The following is a 14,832-nucleotide window of genomic DNA, read 5'->3' as shown; positions in this document are numbered from 1 at the left end:
CCACTGAAGAAGGGAGCCAGGGGGAAGCTGGCTGACAGGTGCTGAGTGAGCACTAGCACGACACAGTTGGTGAAAATGTGGACTTGCAGAGTCTGAGGGGAAGAGAAGGACTGTGATTTGGTCTCTGCACCCATGCCTGCAACAGCACACTGTGCCTGCCAAGAATGTACAATGGAAAACAGACTTGCAGCTGGGGCTCTAAGTGTTTGCATAGCACGTAGGAAGCCCTCGGCTCCACCCAGGCTCAGGCATGGTAGTACATGCAGGAATACTAGAAGTTCAGTGTTATCCCTGAATTTGAGACTAGCATGGGACACATAAAACTGTATCTGAAAAGAAAAAATCAAAAGGCAAAAATCCAAACAAACTCATTAAATTTTGAACAACAGCAAAGAGAAAGAGAATTTGGAGGGCCACAGTGGATTTGGGAAAGCAGCATTCCAGAAGGAGCACTGACTCTGACAGATGGCAGACTCATGGCTGCGTCCTTAACAAACTCCAGTGGGTGGCAGTGGCTTCCAAGAGAAATGGGCAGAGGTGGCTCCTGATGGCTTCCCAGCACAGGTGTCTCTGAAACAGGTTTGGGGCTCCTCAGGTTCACAGCCTTCGGGGGAAGAAATATGTCTTTGTGGCATAAACTTAACACAAGGCAGGTCTCACAGGAACACAGAGAAGGTAAACGGCCGATCTGAATAAATAAGCATTAACTTTATTGAATCATGAATAATTTAAGTCTGGTACAATCATCAGCTTTATTCTCTATGACATGGGGCAGATCTCCAGCGGATTGTTCTCAAACCCAAAAACCTCATGACAAATGAAAATTAAATAGGGAGGGAGGGGAGGGAAGAGGGCGGTGGAAACATACCGTACACAAAATACTCAATTCCTAGTTTTCTCTTTAAAAATGGCTAGAAAAAAGTCATCAAAATGCAGCAGTTTCATTGATTATTTACAATTTCTATTTTACAATGAAAAAAAAATGTACATCTTATAGAACATGTTTCATAACTGCTCGGCCCAAAACAAGCAGGTCAAAACAGCAAACCTCCCACTCAATATCCACAAAGTTGGATTGTTTTGCTTTTCAAATAGATTTGCCAAGGTCAAATTTGGGCACACAGAATCTTAAAGTCGAGCATAAACAATAAAATTGAAAATGTCCCCAAGGTCAGAGAAAGATATGGGCAAGCCTTGCCTTTCTTACACTCCCACCCCACCCCCAATCTTAAATTAAAAGGACTTCCCAACTCATTGTGGAATTCTTGGTCTCCTGGGAAGCAAACATTGGTTCCCACTGGTACCTTAGCATCAGTGTTGCATAGGATTACTTTCATTTCAAAATTAGCCTATCTATAGAAAAAGGCAAAATGGAAGCATTTCAGACAGAGCCCTAAGTGAGTCCAAAGTCACTTTGTCCAAGGCTGAGCAACAGGAAAGTAAAATCATGACCCAGTAGGAAATGCGCCTTTTAGACAGCCGGCTTCCCAGAGCTTCAGGAAGGCAGCTGAGCTAGGAGGCACTAAATCGCCGCTGGCCAGACAGGCGGCAGTAGGTACACAGGTTTCTGTTGTGAGCCTGGATATGGTAGGCGAGAAGTCTAGGCATGGCGAGTGGGGAGAGGGTGTCATTAAAGACAACAGTTCCAAATAATGTTGGCAGGGTGTACTCCGAGGGTGACTGAGAAAACTATGCGCAAGGAGGGACTTGATTTAACTAGCTCCCAAGTTCACAGTATGATAGTGTACGGTCATTGCTGGGAGATAGACTGAGAAGGGTAGGCTACCCTTCAGGGGCACTGGAAGGCTCAGGGTTTGGCTCTGGTCACAGGCTAGACATATGGTTTATAAGTTTTATTACAAACAAAACAACAGAAGAAGACACACTCACAGCCACACCGGAAGTGAAGGCTGAGTGTGGGATTACAGCAGGGGGTGGAAATGTTTCTCTTTACCAGTTAACAGGACACTTTCTTGTTCCTTTCAATGAGGGAGGGGGAAAAAAAAACAAAACAAACAAACAAAAAACAGTGCCATTCCAAGCAAAGTGAGCAGTTCTGGGTCAAGCTTATAAGGTATGAAAAAAAAAAATTTACTGAGACAAACATCCAAGAATAGAACAGCAAAAAAGTGAAATAAAAAAACCTGATCGTTACTGACACCCCCACTGGGGCTGGGAAAGACTATAAAACACAAAGAGCTCAAATGTCCGGACCCGGTAAGGAGACCACCAGTGTGCTGGAGCCAAGGCACACTAGGTTTCCCCTGGAGTACAGATTTGCAAAGTCGCATGGACTTACGGGGTTACCGTCCAGGGAGGTCGTTCGCTGGAGACTAACAGGAGCCTAAAGAAATGGATCTCTCTCTCTCTCTCTCTCTCTCTCTCTACCCACAATCATACACCCACACAGATGAGTCTTTCGGATGAGAAGTCGGCAACTTGTGTTCTCTCTATGAAAAGATGACTTATAGCCCTGTTCACTTCGATGGGGAAGACGCACACACAACCCCAGGCAGGCACAACACTCATGTAAATGGACACGGTCAGTACAAAACCAGTAAGGCATTGCATGGGGTCAGCACCGGACAGGTCAGGCGAGGCTCGTCAGGACGGAGGCAGGGCCAGAGTTCTGGGAAGGGCAGCTGCGCCTCCCTGCTAAGCTGTGTCACCTTGGTTCTGGGGAAAGTGCCAGGGTTTGCTGAGAGGACAGCAGCAACTCTTCCTGCAACTGGAGTCTGGGATGCCTGAGGTGATGAAGTGGGGTTCTCAGCCCTCAGAGATGGAAAAGCAAGGTCCGTGGCTCACCCACAGGAAGAGAACTGGTGCTCCTCTATCTATCTGCAAGGATACAGGTGCCCACAGCCCCAGAAGGAGGTGTCGAGGGCACAGAACACTGAAATCCAAGCTGAGGAGGGGCAAACTCAACTCTACTTAGCTCTTGCTTTCACCAGAGGATTAATTCTGGTCAAGGTGTGTGGCGGGGAGGGAGGAGGTAGTAGAGGAGAAGGGAACTTTCACAATCAACCAGGTAGAAAGGCAGACACAGGCAAGGGTTGATAGTTCTCCAAAGAACTACTTGCACAGTACACAGTGTTTGCGGACAGAAACCTGACCATGTGGACAGACGAAGGAAACAGGCGCTCTTTTCTGTGTTGCTAGTCCCATCCGCTCGCTCACACTCTCACCTCTTCACTTGCTCTCACGGATAACTGGGGCTGATGGGCTGAAGGGGAAGGGGTGTATTGGAATAGACAAAATACTTCTCGGGGAAGGAGAGCACCATGTGGAAAACAGAGACATATGATGCATCAGTGTCCCTGGGTGGCGTTCCAAGCAAGCACCCTCGTTAGCACCAATTCTTCTGTGGAGGGTGGGGTGGCATGGCTCTGGGGTGCTGGTGGCCAGACCCAAGCTGGTGGGTCTGTGCTGAGGGAAGCCCTGTTGTGTCTATTTCCTAGTTGGGTTTAGTCTTTTCTTTCTGGGGGGTAGCTTGAGGAGGCGCGCTGTTGGATTTCAGGGCACTGAGTGGAATCTTATTTTTAAAACTTTCATTCAATCTCTTTATATCTCAACGGCGAGGATCCTTTCCCATGAAGTATCTTCAGTGTCTCACGGAGGTCACGGCAACAAGGCAAACCGAGAAGGAGAGTAGAACAGAGGCTAGGACAGCTGTCACTGTGTGGGGAGGAGGCCCTGGGCTGCGCATGCAAGGGCAGAGCGCTAGGGCTGGGGTCTCCTATCCCTGTCACTCTGCTCTGGCTTCAAGGCTGTGGCAGCCAGGGCTGGCTCAGGAAGTCATCTTCAGAATGAAATGGAGGATGCAGGTGGGATGGAGCGAGGAGACGCGGGGGGCCTCGGTCACAGAGTGGACTCCAGTGAAGAGTCCAGGATGTCGTCATGATGGCTGTTGCTGTTGGAGTCGCTGTCGTAGCTCTGGGGGCTGGAGTAGTTGGCTGCTTCCTGCAACCGCATCAACATGTTCATCTGTGGAGATAGCGGAGGGTTGGGAATGCCTGTCAGTTCACAGGGAAGCCCACCCTGGCCTCTTTGGAGCTCCTGCCACCTGCTTCAAACTCACTCTGGGGCCACAGCTCTCAAGAAAGGCTGTGGACAAGAGCACAGAGCACAGGGTTCAAATTCTGGCTCCCCTGCTTACCTGTTGTACGAGCTTGCGAGGTTACTCAGTTCCTTCCTGTGGCAGTTCCTTACTGGTCAAACAGAAGTATGACTAGTTCCTGCCCATCACGCGGAGGTGTGGGCTGAGCTATGTGAGCCACACATAACATAACATAGCGTAGGAAGGCCCTACTACTGCCATCCTACAGCTGCTGCCTGTGGAACCCGGGAGGCTTTAACATCCGAGCCTCAGGGGCTTCAGCAACTGCCACGGGTTTAGGAAAGGGAAGAGCAGTTTGCCAGCAGCAAAGCCTCAGAGCAAACAGCCTGCAGGGGTCTGCACCATGTCAAATACCAAAGCACCCAAGCCTCCCATTCCCTATGCATGGACCAGACACAGCGCTTATCTTGGTAAGGAAGGGACAGGGTATGCTGACCACTCAAGAGCAGAGCAAGCTTCAGGAGTCTGAGCTGTTCTCTGTCACCTTTACCTCAAGGGAAAGAAGAGCCTTTGGTCCTAACCTCCCGTGACCTGCATATTCTATACTGACCACATTTTTGAGAACACATGAGGACAACAAAAAATATCTTTGATTTTGCTTATAACTATAGATTGTACTTTGTATTTTATACAGCAAGTTAGGAGAAAGAGCTAAGGAAAAGGCTAGCATAGCAGAGCATGGAACCAGCTGCCTTCTGAATGCTTTGCAGAATCTCTCCAGGGAACCAGGCAGAGCTAGAACCAAGGGAGACGTGAGGCTGTGATACAGATGTAGTGGCCGATCCTCGGCCACAGGGGTGCACACTCACTTACTGAACACCGCCAGTGCCCATAGGGTATGGTTCTGAGACAAAATCAGGTCAGGCCAGCTCTTGGGAAGGACTCATGCTCTTGTGGGAGGGACCAGAAGAGAGCTACTACAATAGAAATGTGTAGCACTAGGCACAAAGAGAGGCTCAGGAGATACTCCAAGCATCTGACTAGGTACAGGGGTGCTTGTACCAGCAGGAACCCCTTTGGGAGACTGGGTTTGTTCTGAAAGGTCACCTTCCAAGTTTGATCCAAATGCTTCACCCTGAAGGAAACCCAGGTCCTACTTTCATATAAGACATGACACAATGAGCTTGCTGACCTCGGTAAGACCTCCATGACCTTGACCTTGAGAAATGTCAGTTCCAGCGCTCCCTTCAGACCATGGGCAGGATAGCAGCACTGAATTATTTTAATCAGCTCCTATTCACAGCCTCAATAGTATGGCTGTGCCCAGGTGCCCTGCTGGCCTTTATTTAGTACCCTGGCTCACCACAAGGGCTAGAACAAGTTCATTTGGCTGTCTTCCAGCCCTCTGTCCTTCTTGAGAACACTCTCTCCCATTAGGTAATGCAAGCAATACTCTTTGCTGTACTTTGGCTGTAGCTGCCATATACGCTGGGGCAGGTTTCAGGTAAGTAAGTTGAGAGTCATTTACCTGCGGGGACTGGGGCACATTTGCTTCCTCATTCTATGGCTTTTTGATGAGTGAGATATACCTTGGCAGCATGACTATGCGTGTGCCTTGTAGAGTAGTATAGAAGAGACTGAGGCTTTGTCATTGCCACCCAAATGTCTGTCTGTCTTCCTTTTGTTTTCGGAAGTTCTTCTGTATCCTAGCAAAACTTGGCTCTGGCTTATCATTTCGACAACCTGGGTTGAGGCTGTCAGTCCTCTGCCTGCGTCTCCTGCTCTTAAACGCTCTCGTTGTCTGGCTTTGGTGCCAAGCCCTTAGCACACCCTCCTCTTCCCTTGCTCTCCTGGACAATATATGATAATGGTGGTTTGTCCTCTCAAATCAGAGGATAAACAGCGGGGCAGAGAACCTTCAAAGGGGGAGAGTGTAAGGACATTCAAAGGGGAGAGAAAAACCATCCAAGTTTTAACCTTAGAACAGAAAAACCTTAAGAGAGGTTAAAGGTCTTAATAAAAAAGTAACACCATGGAAGAAAGCACTGGAGAAAACCGTCGCTATTAGTGGATGAGACGAGCCTTCCCAGTCACTGAGTGCTGTCAACTCACCAGCGGGTCTCCTTCAGCATCACTGGGGGGCACCTGCTTGCTTGTCGACCCCTCCCGAGGCAGGGAGTAGCTATCGAACCCCACGTCCTCAGGCCGGAGCTGCAGAAGCGGAGGCCACTCATGCTGCTGTGGGCTGGCGGCCCATGGGTAGGTGTCCATTACCCACTTGGCGGGGTCCTCCCAGGGGGCACGCCTTCCATAGAGCTGTAAACAGGCAGAAAGGGCACAGTCTGGAGGCTGGCTGAGACCTTCTTACTGCCAGGTATTGTAGCTTGACAGAAACCTTCCTAAATCAGGATTATGGCTTGAGTAGCCTTCTGACTAGGGAAGTCATCCAAGATAAACAGCCTGGGGTGGTAGGCTCTGCAGTCTCATGGACGTGGGCTCACTCAGTCTGCTGCAAGCTCACTGTGCACAGCATTGGCCTCCTGGCACTGCTGGTTCAATTTGTTAAACTGCCTTTGCGGAGGGAAGCAACCGCAAGATGGGAAGCTCTGCCAGTTTCCACGGCAAATATTCCCACCAGGGCCGTTTCACACTTCCACCATGAGGCTGCTGAACGTCGGCTGGAAAAAGCCAGTCCCTGTTAACTTGTACAAGCCACCTCTAGAATCCCCCTGGGCAAGCCATACTCGGGCAATTCTACCCAGACTGAGTAGCAACATGACGAGGCAGGGGTCACTAATGGGCCTGGTGAAATGAACTTGTCTGTGTGTGTGCGTGTGTCCACATGTGTGCATAAGGAGGCCCGAGGTCAACGCAGGGAATCTTGCTCACTGCTTACACACACTAGTCATTGAGGCAGATGCTTAGCTGAGCCAGAGTTTATAATTCAGTTAGTCTACCTGCTAGCATTCTCCGACGGTCCCATTTCTGCACTCTGAGCATGGACCTACAAGTGGGACACCACATCCATTGGGAATTCACATGACTTCTGGGGATCTCAACTATGGTCCTCTTCCTTGCTGCTTGTATGACAAGCATTTGAACAGCTGAGCCATCGTCCCTGGCCCTGAACCCTCATTTTTCAAGCTTGTCTGACTCTCGGGGCTTCTGTGGGCATGCTGGTCCCTTTTAAAGAACGAGGAGAAGACGCTGTGCACAGGCAACTGAGTGACCAGGCCTTGTTGGTTCGGGAGTTTTCAGACTTGTCCAGGATAGTACCCATTTATTCCCCGAAGCGCAGACTCTAGCGTCACTTATTTATGTAAGGCCAGCACATCCTGCTTCAAAGTTTCTTTTCTCAAGCCTTGAGGCCTTGACCCTGAAACCATTTTAAGGACTGTTCCTGGCAGCTTTGTGAAACATACATATTCTTTAAAGGATGGAAACCTAGGCTGGGTCACTTCTCACAGTGGTGATCTGACCGCCATGCTGCTACGTCTAGTGTGGCAGTTTCCTTTTCAGGCCGTGCCTCACAGCATTCTGGGTGCCAGGTGCCGAATTGGGAAAGGTATGCTGCTCTAACAGAAGCATCAGCCCCGAGGTTCACAGACGGGGGCAGGGAAGGAGAAGAGCCTTCACAGATCAAGTCTGCTACTCACTGTCCACGGGCATTCAAGCAGACATGACAGGGCATGTTCACAGACAGGGCAGGGCAGGGCTGTCTGGGCTGTAAAAAGGTACTTCCACAGTAACCTCGGGGTATGTGGATGGAAAATTTCAGACCCCGCCTCCCAGCGTGTGTGCCTCTTCTACCCTCTTAGAAGGCTGCAGCAGAAAGAGAAAGGGTACTGAGATCAGAACATAACTGGGCCCAGCTCTAGCCCGATAGACCCACACCTTTCCAAAGTCACAGGGAGGGGCCAGGCTACTTAACTGGTGCCCTCTCTTACCAGATGGGAAACCAGAACCTAATGGCAGTGTTGATATGAAAGGTTGAAAGGCAGAGCTGGATTCAAACCCAGGACTCAGGCTTCCTTCTCTGGGCCTTCTCTTACCTCACCCATGAGACCACTTTGAACCAGCCTTGACTCAGCCAGACGTGGAGCCTGGAAGCAGATCTCAGAAGTACACCAGCCCAGCCTAGGTTCACCATTCTCAATGGTGGCTCCCCTCTCCCCGTGTCACCTGAGTTAATCTAGGTCTTACACGCTGATTTCTACCCTGGATGCCACCTGCCCTTCCCCACCTAAGACCATCTCTCTGTATTAGTGGCTTCCTCCTTCACTTGAGCCCAGCACCTTCTGTGACATCATTTTGTCAGACGCCAGCTCCCTGTCTCCCCACACCCCAGTCTAGCCTCTAGCCTAGTTTGCTGCTACAGCTCCCTTCGTCTGGGGCAATGGTAACCTTAGTCCTTGAATTCAGTCCAGCAGCCATCTTAAGCGATTCAGTGTGAGCAGGAAGGAATTGGGAAAGCGACAGGTGTGAGCCTGACTGTGGGTCAGGATTGAAAAGGGCACAGAAGCATCTGGGGACAGTTACAGCTGAGGAAGATAATTCAGAGCAGAAGTCTTTCACTCCCAGGCCTTCTGAAGGAACAAGACCACTTCTCTAAGGAGAGCCTCAAGGCTTTGGAAGCACTAAGGCTGTTGGCTACGCAAGTCCTCAGCACTCCTGAGGCCCAGCAGCTTGTCCACACTTGCTCTTCATCCTTAGTCCCTACACTTCTCTGAACCTTCTCTGGGTTTCCAGAAACCAGACCACTAAAGTCATCCCATAGGTCACACTTTTCCATTTATGGATGGGGAAAGCCAAAGCTAGCATAGGAGACTGCCCAGGGTGTCAGGGGACCTTGGCAACTGATGAAAGGTCTCTGCGTGTCCTTCCACTGCCACTGTCCCCTCCATCACCAGTCCACCTCAACAGCAGGTCTTCAGAATTGCTCCACTCTGCAGACAGCAGACACTTTGGCAAGTGTTTCTGATGACAAAGGGGAATAGGACTGCGGACTGAGTCATAAGGTAAGTGTACATAGGTACAGCAAACGTTAGCTGTAAGGACAGAAGACGTTTTTACAAGCCTTCCTACATTCCCCAGGACATGGTCAAGGCCAGGTGGCCATGAGTCAGTCCGACACAAGCAAAGGAAGTGCTGTACAGCTTCGGGCTCAGCTGCAGGCCCTGGAGGGACAGCTGGGCAGGCAGACATTCACCTTCCCCGGGGCAGGGGAGGAAAGCTGCTGTCTACTAGGTCGGTAAGAATCCTGGGTGATGGAACAACAGAAGCCAAGACACCAGAAACTAAGTTTTAGGCTGCTGTGAGACTTCTGACCCCATGGGAAGCACAGGGCTCCTAGATGTGCATGGCAGCACTACTAGTCACATTTAGGAAGAACTTCTGGGCATTTATTTACACATACACATGCACACATACACCTACATACACAGAGAAGACATACACACTCCAGAAAAGACACTACAGCCTGATCATGCAGAACTGCACAGTATCCACTAGGGGGCGATGCCATCTCCCCCAGGCAAGGATTGCTAGAGTTGGATGGTAAAAGCTGGCATCAGCAGAATGACTCGCCTGTTTTTTTCCCAGTCTCGCCATGGGAAGTTCTCTTCCTGACTCATGATATATGACATCCCGTTTAGAACCTATTCTTGGGTCTCCACCTCTTCTCGGCTCAAAGCCTTGGCCAAGGAAGAGCACACATGCTCTGAACGGCAGTATGGTCCCCTCATGGGCACTGTGGAAAGTGAGGTGAGGAGTGGGGCCCCCATACAGTACCTTTCACACACTGAGCTTGACCTCAGAGTAAGTCAAAGGGCAGAAGAGAACTGAAATGAGGCTTTTCGTTTTGTTTTGTTTTTTAACTAACATGTGAAATCACATGCAGAACTTGGCCATAAAATCTAGCTGAACGGGGCATAGTGGTACACACTTTCAATCTCAGCACTCAGGAGGCAAAGGCAGGCAGATCTCTATGAGTTAAAGGCCAGGCTGGTCTACACAGAAAGACTCTGTATCAAACAACAACAACAAAACAAACAAGCAAAAACACAGTGCCAAGTGTGGTTGCACATGTCTGTGATCCTTACACGCAGGAGTTTGAGGCAGGAAGATTAGGAATTCAAGGCCAGCCCGAGCTACATAGTGAAGTTCAAGGGCAGCTTGGGCTATATGAGCCACTGTTCTTAGCACTTCCTGGCTACCGACAGCAGTCTCCTTGTAAGTTATAGGGGACCTTGGGACAGCCAGTCACAGAGTAGCTGGAGCTACTCTGTAGCTGTCGCATGGTTCTGCGCTCCAGCACTCACTCGGTCACCATGGTCTGCTGAGGGACCTGGGTTAAGGTCCAAGCTTTGGCTGGCCTTGGTCTCCTTTCCTGTACTCACAGGGCTGCAGGGGTGTCAGGGCCCCTGGTGTGTTGCCTGGCAGATGGCAAGCCCTCCTGGTCCTCAAACTTTCATCTAAACTCTGGCAGGGAGAATATAGGAGTTCCTTATGAATCAGCAGCCTTTAGAGCCACTTCCTGTACTTGTTTACAAGAAAGAACTAGGAGATTTGGGATGGGGTGGCCCTCCGTGATCCTAACTCAGCTGTCTCCCTTCATTGCTTCTACGCTGAAGAAGCCATGATGGTACATCTGCTTGGCCCCTGCCACAGGCAGGCTGTTCAGCAGCCACTCTGAAGCCACTCCCATCTGGGGCACAAGAGAAGGACAGGAAATGTTCTTTGTGCAATGGCTCCTGGCCCAGATGGAAGTGCAGGTGTCCTCCCCAGCTATGCCTGAAGCCTCCCTTTCAGTTCAGCTCCAACTGGGAGGGGCCTTGGTACCACCAGACACTGGGGACCAAGGGACCATCTCAAGAATGCTGTGTCTTTTGGACACCTTGGAGGTCTTCCTAGCCTTTAACAGCTGAGCCATCTCTCCAGCCCACCTTGGAGATCTTTACTCAGCAGCCTCTCACTTCTCCCAAGTGACCCTGGTTATTCATTCTCTTTCCTTTATCAGAAGATCAACTTGGGACAAAGAGAACACAAGTGGAAGAACTCGGCAGGGTTGTGGGTGGGCATAGGGGCAGCAGGAGTTCCTCAGGATAAAACCATCCTGCAATGAGGTAACACACCCCTAGTAACTCCTAAGCTGAGTGCCAGCAGTGGACGCTCCAGACACTACTGGACAGGAGGGATGTGCAGCCAGAAGAGGCCCAGGGCCACCTGCAAGGTATCCTGAGCTCAGGTGGTCATATATTATCCTGGACTCAAGGCTTAAGCATCTGGGATGGAGTTTAGAAGGTAAAGATTCAAATTACAGATCCTTTGAGCTCCTGTGTTCTGCAGTGCCTCAGAAGGAAGCCAGGGTCTTGCCTGTGCTAGGTTAAGTACTCTGTAGCCTTGAACTCATGACCCACCTCTCTTACCTCCCAAGTGTAGGATTTTAGAAGTATACTATTCTACCTAGTTGAAAGATTAGTTTTTATGATCTTTGGGCTCAGTTTTCTCCTCTTGAAAAGTAATAATGATAAAACTCTGCCCAGATCTTAGGTCTAATCCATGACTTGAAGCACACTGAGAGAGATGTGCAAATTGTGCAGTGGTACCCACGCATCTAGCTTTGTTTCTTTTACGTTCCTGTGCCGAAGGCTTGATTGCCATCATTTTATTTAATACTTAAAACTTTGTGGCAGAATAATGCTGTTATCTCCCCTATCAATACAAGAGAGACAGTGAAAAGCTTTGCCTGGGGTCACACCACAGCAGAGCCAAGGCTTATATGACCAGCTGCTGTTTCCATCCTGTGCCATAACTGAAGACCACATGGGGTAGCATGGGCACTCAAGTCTGAGGAAATCAAAAGGAGCGTGCTTCTCACCTGGAGTCCTTCTCTGACAGCTTCCAGGAGGTAGGGGATGATGGAGTAGTTCCACAGGTCAGTGAACCACACTCTGGAACCATCCACGTCTATGGGACATGACAGGAAGAGCCGGGGACCTGGGGACCACAGGGAGACACATCACACTTGAAGTGGGGCAGGGTGGTGACAGGAGACTTCCTAGTCTAACTTCCCTCACTGAAGGGTTACTGGATTCTCTAAGCAGTGGTGGGGCTGTTGGCTTGAGGTGTTTCTCTGCCCTTCTTTACCTGGAAGGACAGCATGACATCTCTGTTGAGTGCTGTCCTGGCCAGTACTCAGGACAAACATAATCCGTGAGGAAGCAGGGTTCTTGGGAGACCACTACCCACTCCATCCGCCCAGCAGCTTGCCCCAGCCTGCCTGGCCTCCCACCTACCGATAGTGACGTCCGAGGAGCTGTGGGCCTCGAGGAAGCGGTTGAGGTGATGCCAGACCTTGGGGATCCAGTTGATGATTTTCACCAGCTCTGTATTTCGTACCCGCCCACTGATCTCCGTTTCCATGAGCTTCCTCCTCAGGAAGCGGCCAAGGAAACCCTTCACAGGCTCCGTGTGGTTGGCACAAAGCACCCACCTGGGGGAGTCAAGGAATGCCTTTCAACCACAAGGATGCCCAGCGAGCATGGCAAGCCTCAAAACCAATGTGTGTGGGAACAAAAGGTGAGCACATTCATTGAGGCTGAGGCCACACTTAGCATATTGGAGTGAGGCCTGCATGGTGGCTACTGAAAGTATGTCTGGGGCCCAGGCTAAAGAGATGAAGTCTACCCCCCAACTGGAGGCACAGGAAGGATTAGGGGCATGGTGCAGGGTGCTGAGTGATGGCAAGGCAAGCAGTATCACCATGCATGGAACTGGACCATCCTTAAAGGGGAGCCAGCCATTAGGGACTCACAGCAAGTAGAACTGGCAGGTCCACAGACCCTGCTAAGTGGGGACAATTTAAAAGTAGTGGCTGTTATTGCTCATGCAGCATGAGACAGGCACATATGGCCACGGCTACCTCCCTGACAGTGACCAGTGACTGACAGTCACAGAGACCAGGGTTCAGGCCTCTGTTCTGGCTAGTGTATGGCTCAGAAGTCTCCAGGTTCCCTGAGCCTCTGTTTCTTCCTTGTAAATGAAATTACGTAAGGCCACTGTGAGAACTGAACGAGCTGAGCCAGGGAACACAAAGCTGAGCACACAGCAGACGCTCTGAGAGGGCTGACCACCAGCCTTCTGTCTTTCTTTCTCTGTGCTCTTCCACCTTCCTGGATGAGGGGTGGGATAACTTACCTGAAGTTATGATGAAGCTGCAGATTGGGAGTGGAAGAGGTAGCCTGGTTCATTGTGCCGATGATGTAAGGGCTGCAGGGAGCACAATGCGAGAAGCCCCGAGTTAGGGGTGAGCTGGAGAGACAGGCCCACGGACAGCTGGCTACCTCCTGCTCTGCTATGTACTGAGTACAACACTGTCATGCTGGCCTGGTTCACTGGCATGCACCCTGCCCCTGGGGTCTAGAACCCGCCTTTACCATTTATGGTATTTGCAGTTAAGCAGTCCATTGAAGATCTCTCCCAGAGAGCTCACGTGGTGCAGGTTGTCCAGGATGATGACAAGTGGCATATCCACAGCGTTATTCTCACTGTTGCACTGGTCGGCCAGGTTGGACAGATACTGGCGCAGTTCCTATGGAGGCCAGCAGAATGAGCTTGGTGTGGGAAAAACCACATGCTCCAGGCCTTCTCTGACCAAGGCCAAGGCAGGAAAAAAGTCCCTCTGAAGTCGCACTATGGACACAACCTGAGAACCTAACAGTCATAGGGCATCAATGTGGTAGCCCAGGGATATTGTGGGCATGGGACAGGTAAGGCCTGCCTCCTGGCACTTATAAAATACGTTCTCGAGGCCTCCTTTTTTCCCCTGTGCATGTGCACACAGGCATATATATGTGTTTGCATGAATGTACCTGTGCGTGCAGGCCAGAGGGCGAACTTGGGTGTTGTTTCTCAGGTAGCATCCACCCTGTGTTTTGAGACACAGTCTCTCTCTCAAGCAGGACAGGCTGGCTACTGAACCCTGGGCATCAGCCTGTCTCTCCCTCTCCAGTGCTGGGATTATAATCAGTCCATTATACCCAGCTTTTTTTTTTCTCTCTCGCTCTCTCTAAAAGCATGGGTTCTGGGAATCAAATTCAGATCTTCTTTGCAAGTGCTTTACCTACTGAGCCATCATTTCAGCCTATAGGTCCAGATTCTAATTAAAACTCAACCACTTCTTTAGGAAGTTATCACTTCTTGCTATCACGCTAATTTCCCAGTAGGCTTTTGAAGGCGGGAGTCTCATCTTTCGCCATCTCCAAAGCTCCCTCTGAGAGCTAGCTCTGCAGAAGCCGCTGGGGCAGAAGAGGTCCCAGCCAAGTGCAAGTGCAGCTGCTGGGAAGTGCTCGAAATACCGGAGGGCATGCAGGGGCAGGTGAGTCTGTGCCCAGGGACTGTTAATGACCTGCTGCAACTGAACCTTGAAGGCTGTCTTAGCTGGAGACTGGAGCAGCACAACGTGCTTAGGGCCCAGGCTACACAGCAGAAAAAGATGGAAAGGATGGTGCAACAGAGGAGATGACTTTCCAGAGCCTCCTGAGGGGGTCCAATGATATCGGCCTCACACTGATGTGAGTGGCTGACACACACGGGGACTTAGGCACTGTGGTAACTCAGTGATGGATGAACTGTGGTTAGCTCCTTTTTCCCCCAGTTGAGGCCCAGAGCCAGGCAACCAGCCTGAGACCACCCCAGGGTAAGCACCAGACTGGGTTAGCCTGGGGTGCCTTAGAGGCTGGCCCAGCTGCTCAGTGGGCAACAGTTTCTCCACC

The 14,832-nt window shown here is 50.5% G+C and overlaps 1 protein-coding gene across 8 annotated transcripts in view; it reads right to left on the bottom strand.

Annotated features, from left to right (window-relative positions):
- Positions 1-689: 689 nt before the first annotated feature.
- The window catches only part of Nav2 (neuron navigator 2), a 348,443-nt gene continuing 334,300 nt past the window's right edge, over positions 690-14,832 (bottom strand). For all 8 annotated transcript variants that reach the window (XM_060367205.1, XM_060367207.1, XM_060367206.1 and 5 more), the window contains 6 exons: positions 13,495-13,649; positions 13,256-13,327; positions 12,355-12,551; positions 11,937-12,055; positions 6,170-6,373; positions 690-3,984 (listed from right to left, as the gene is read on the bottom strand). In XM_060367205.1, the coding sequence (XP_060223188.1) occupies positions 3,859-3,984; positions 6,170-6,373; positions 11,937-12,055; positions 12,355-12,551; positions 13,256-13,327; positions 13,495-13,649 (873 nt within the window). In that variant the 3' untranslated portion in view covers positions 690-3,858. The remainder of the gene's footprint in view (positions 3,985-6,169; positions 6,374-11,936; positions 12,056-12,354; positions 12,552-13,255; positions 13,328-13,494; positions 13,650-14,832) is intronic.

This window comes from Meriones unguiculatus, chromosome 14 (assembly GCF_030254825.1).
Source record: "Meriones unguiculatus strain TT.TT164.6M chromosome 14, Bangor_MerUng_6.1, whole genome shotgun sequence".
NCBI classification, from domain to species: Eukaryota; Metazoa; Chordata; class Mammalia; order Rodentia; family Muridae; genus Meriones; species Meriones unguiculatus.
The sequence above is the reverse complement of the archived record's forward strand: the minus strand, read 5'-3'. Positions and strand labels throughout refer to the sequence as shown.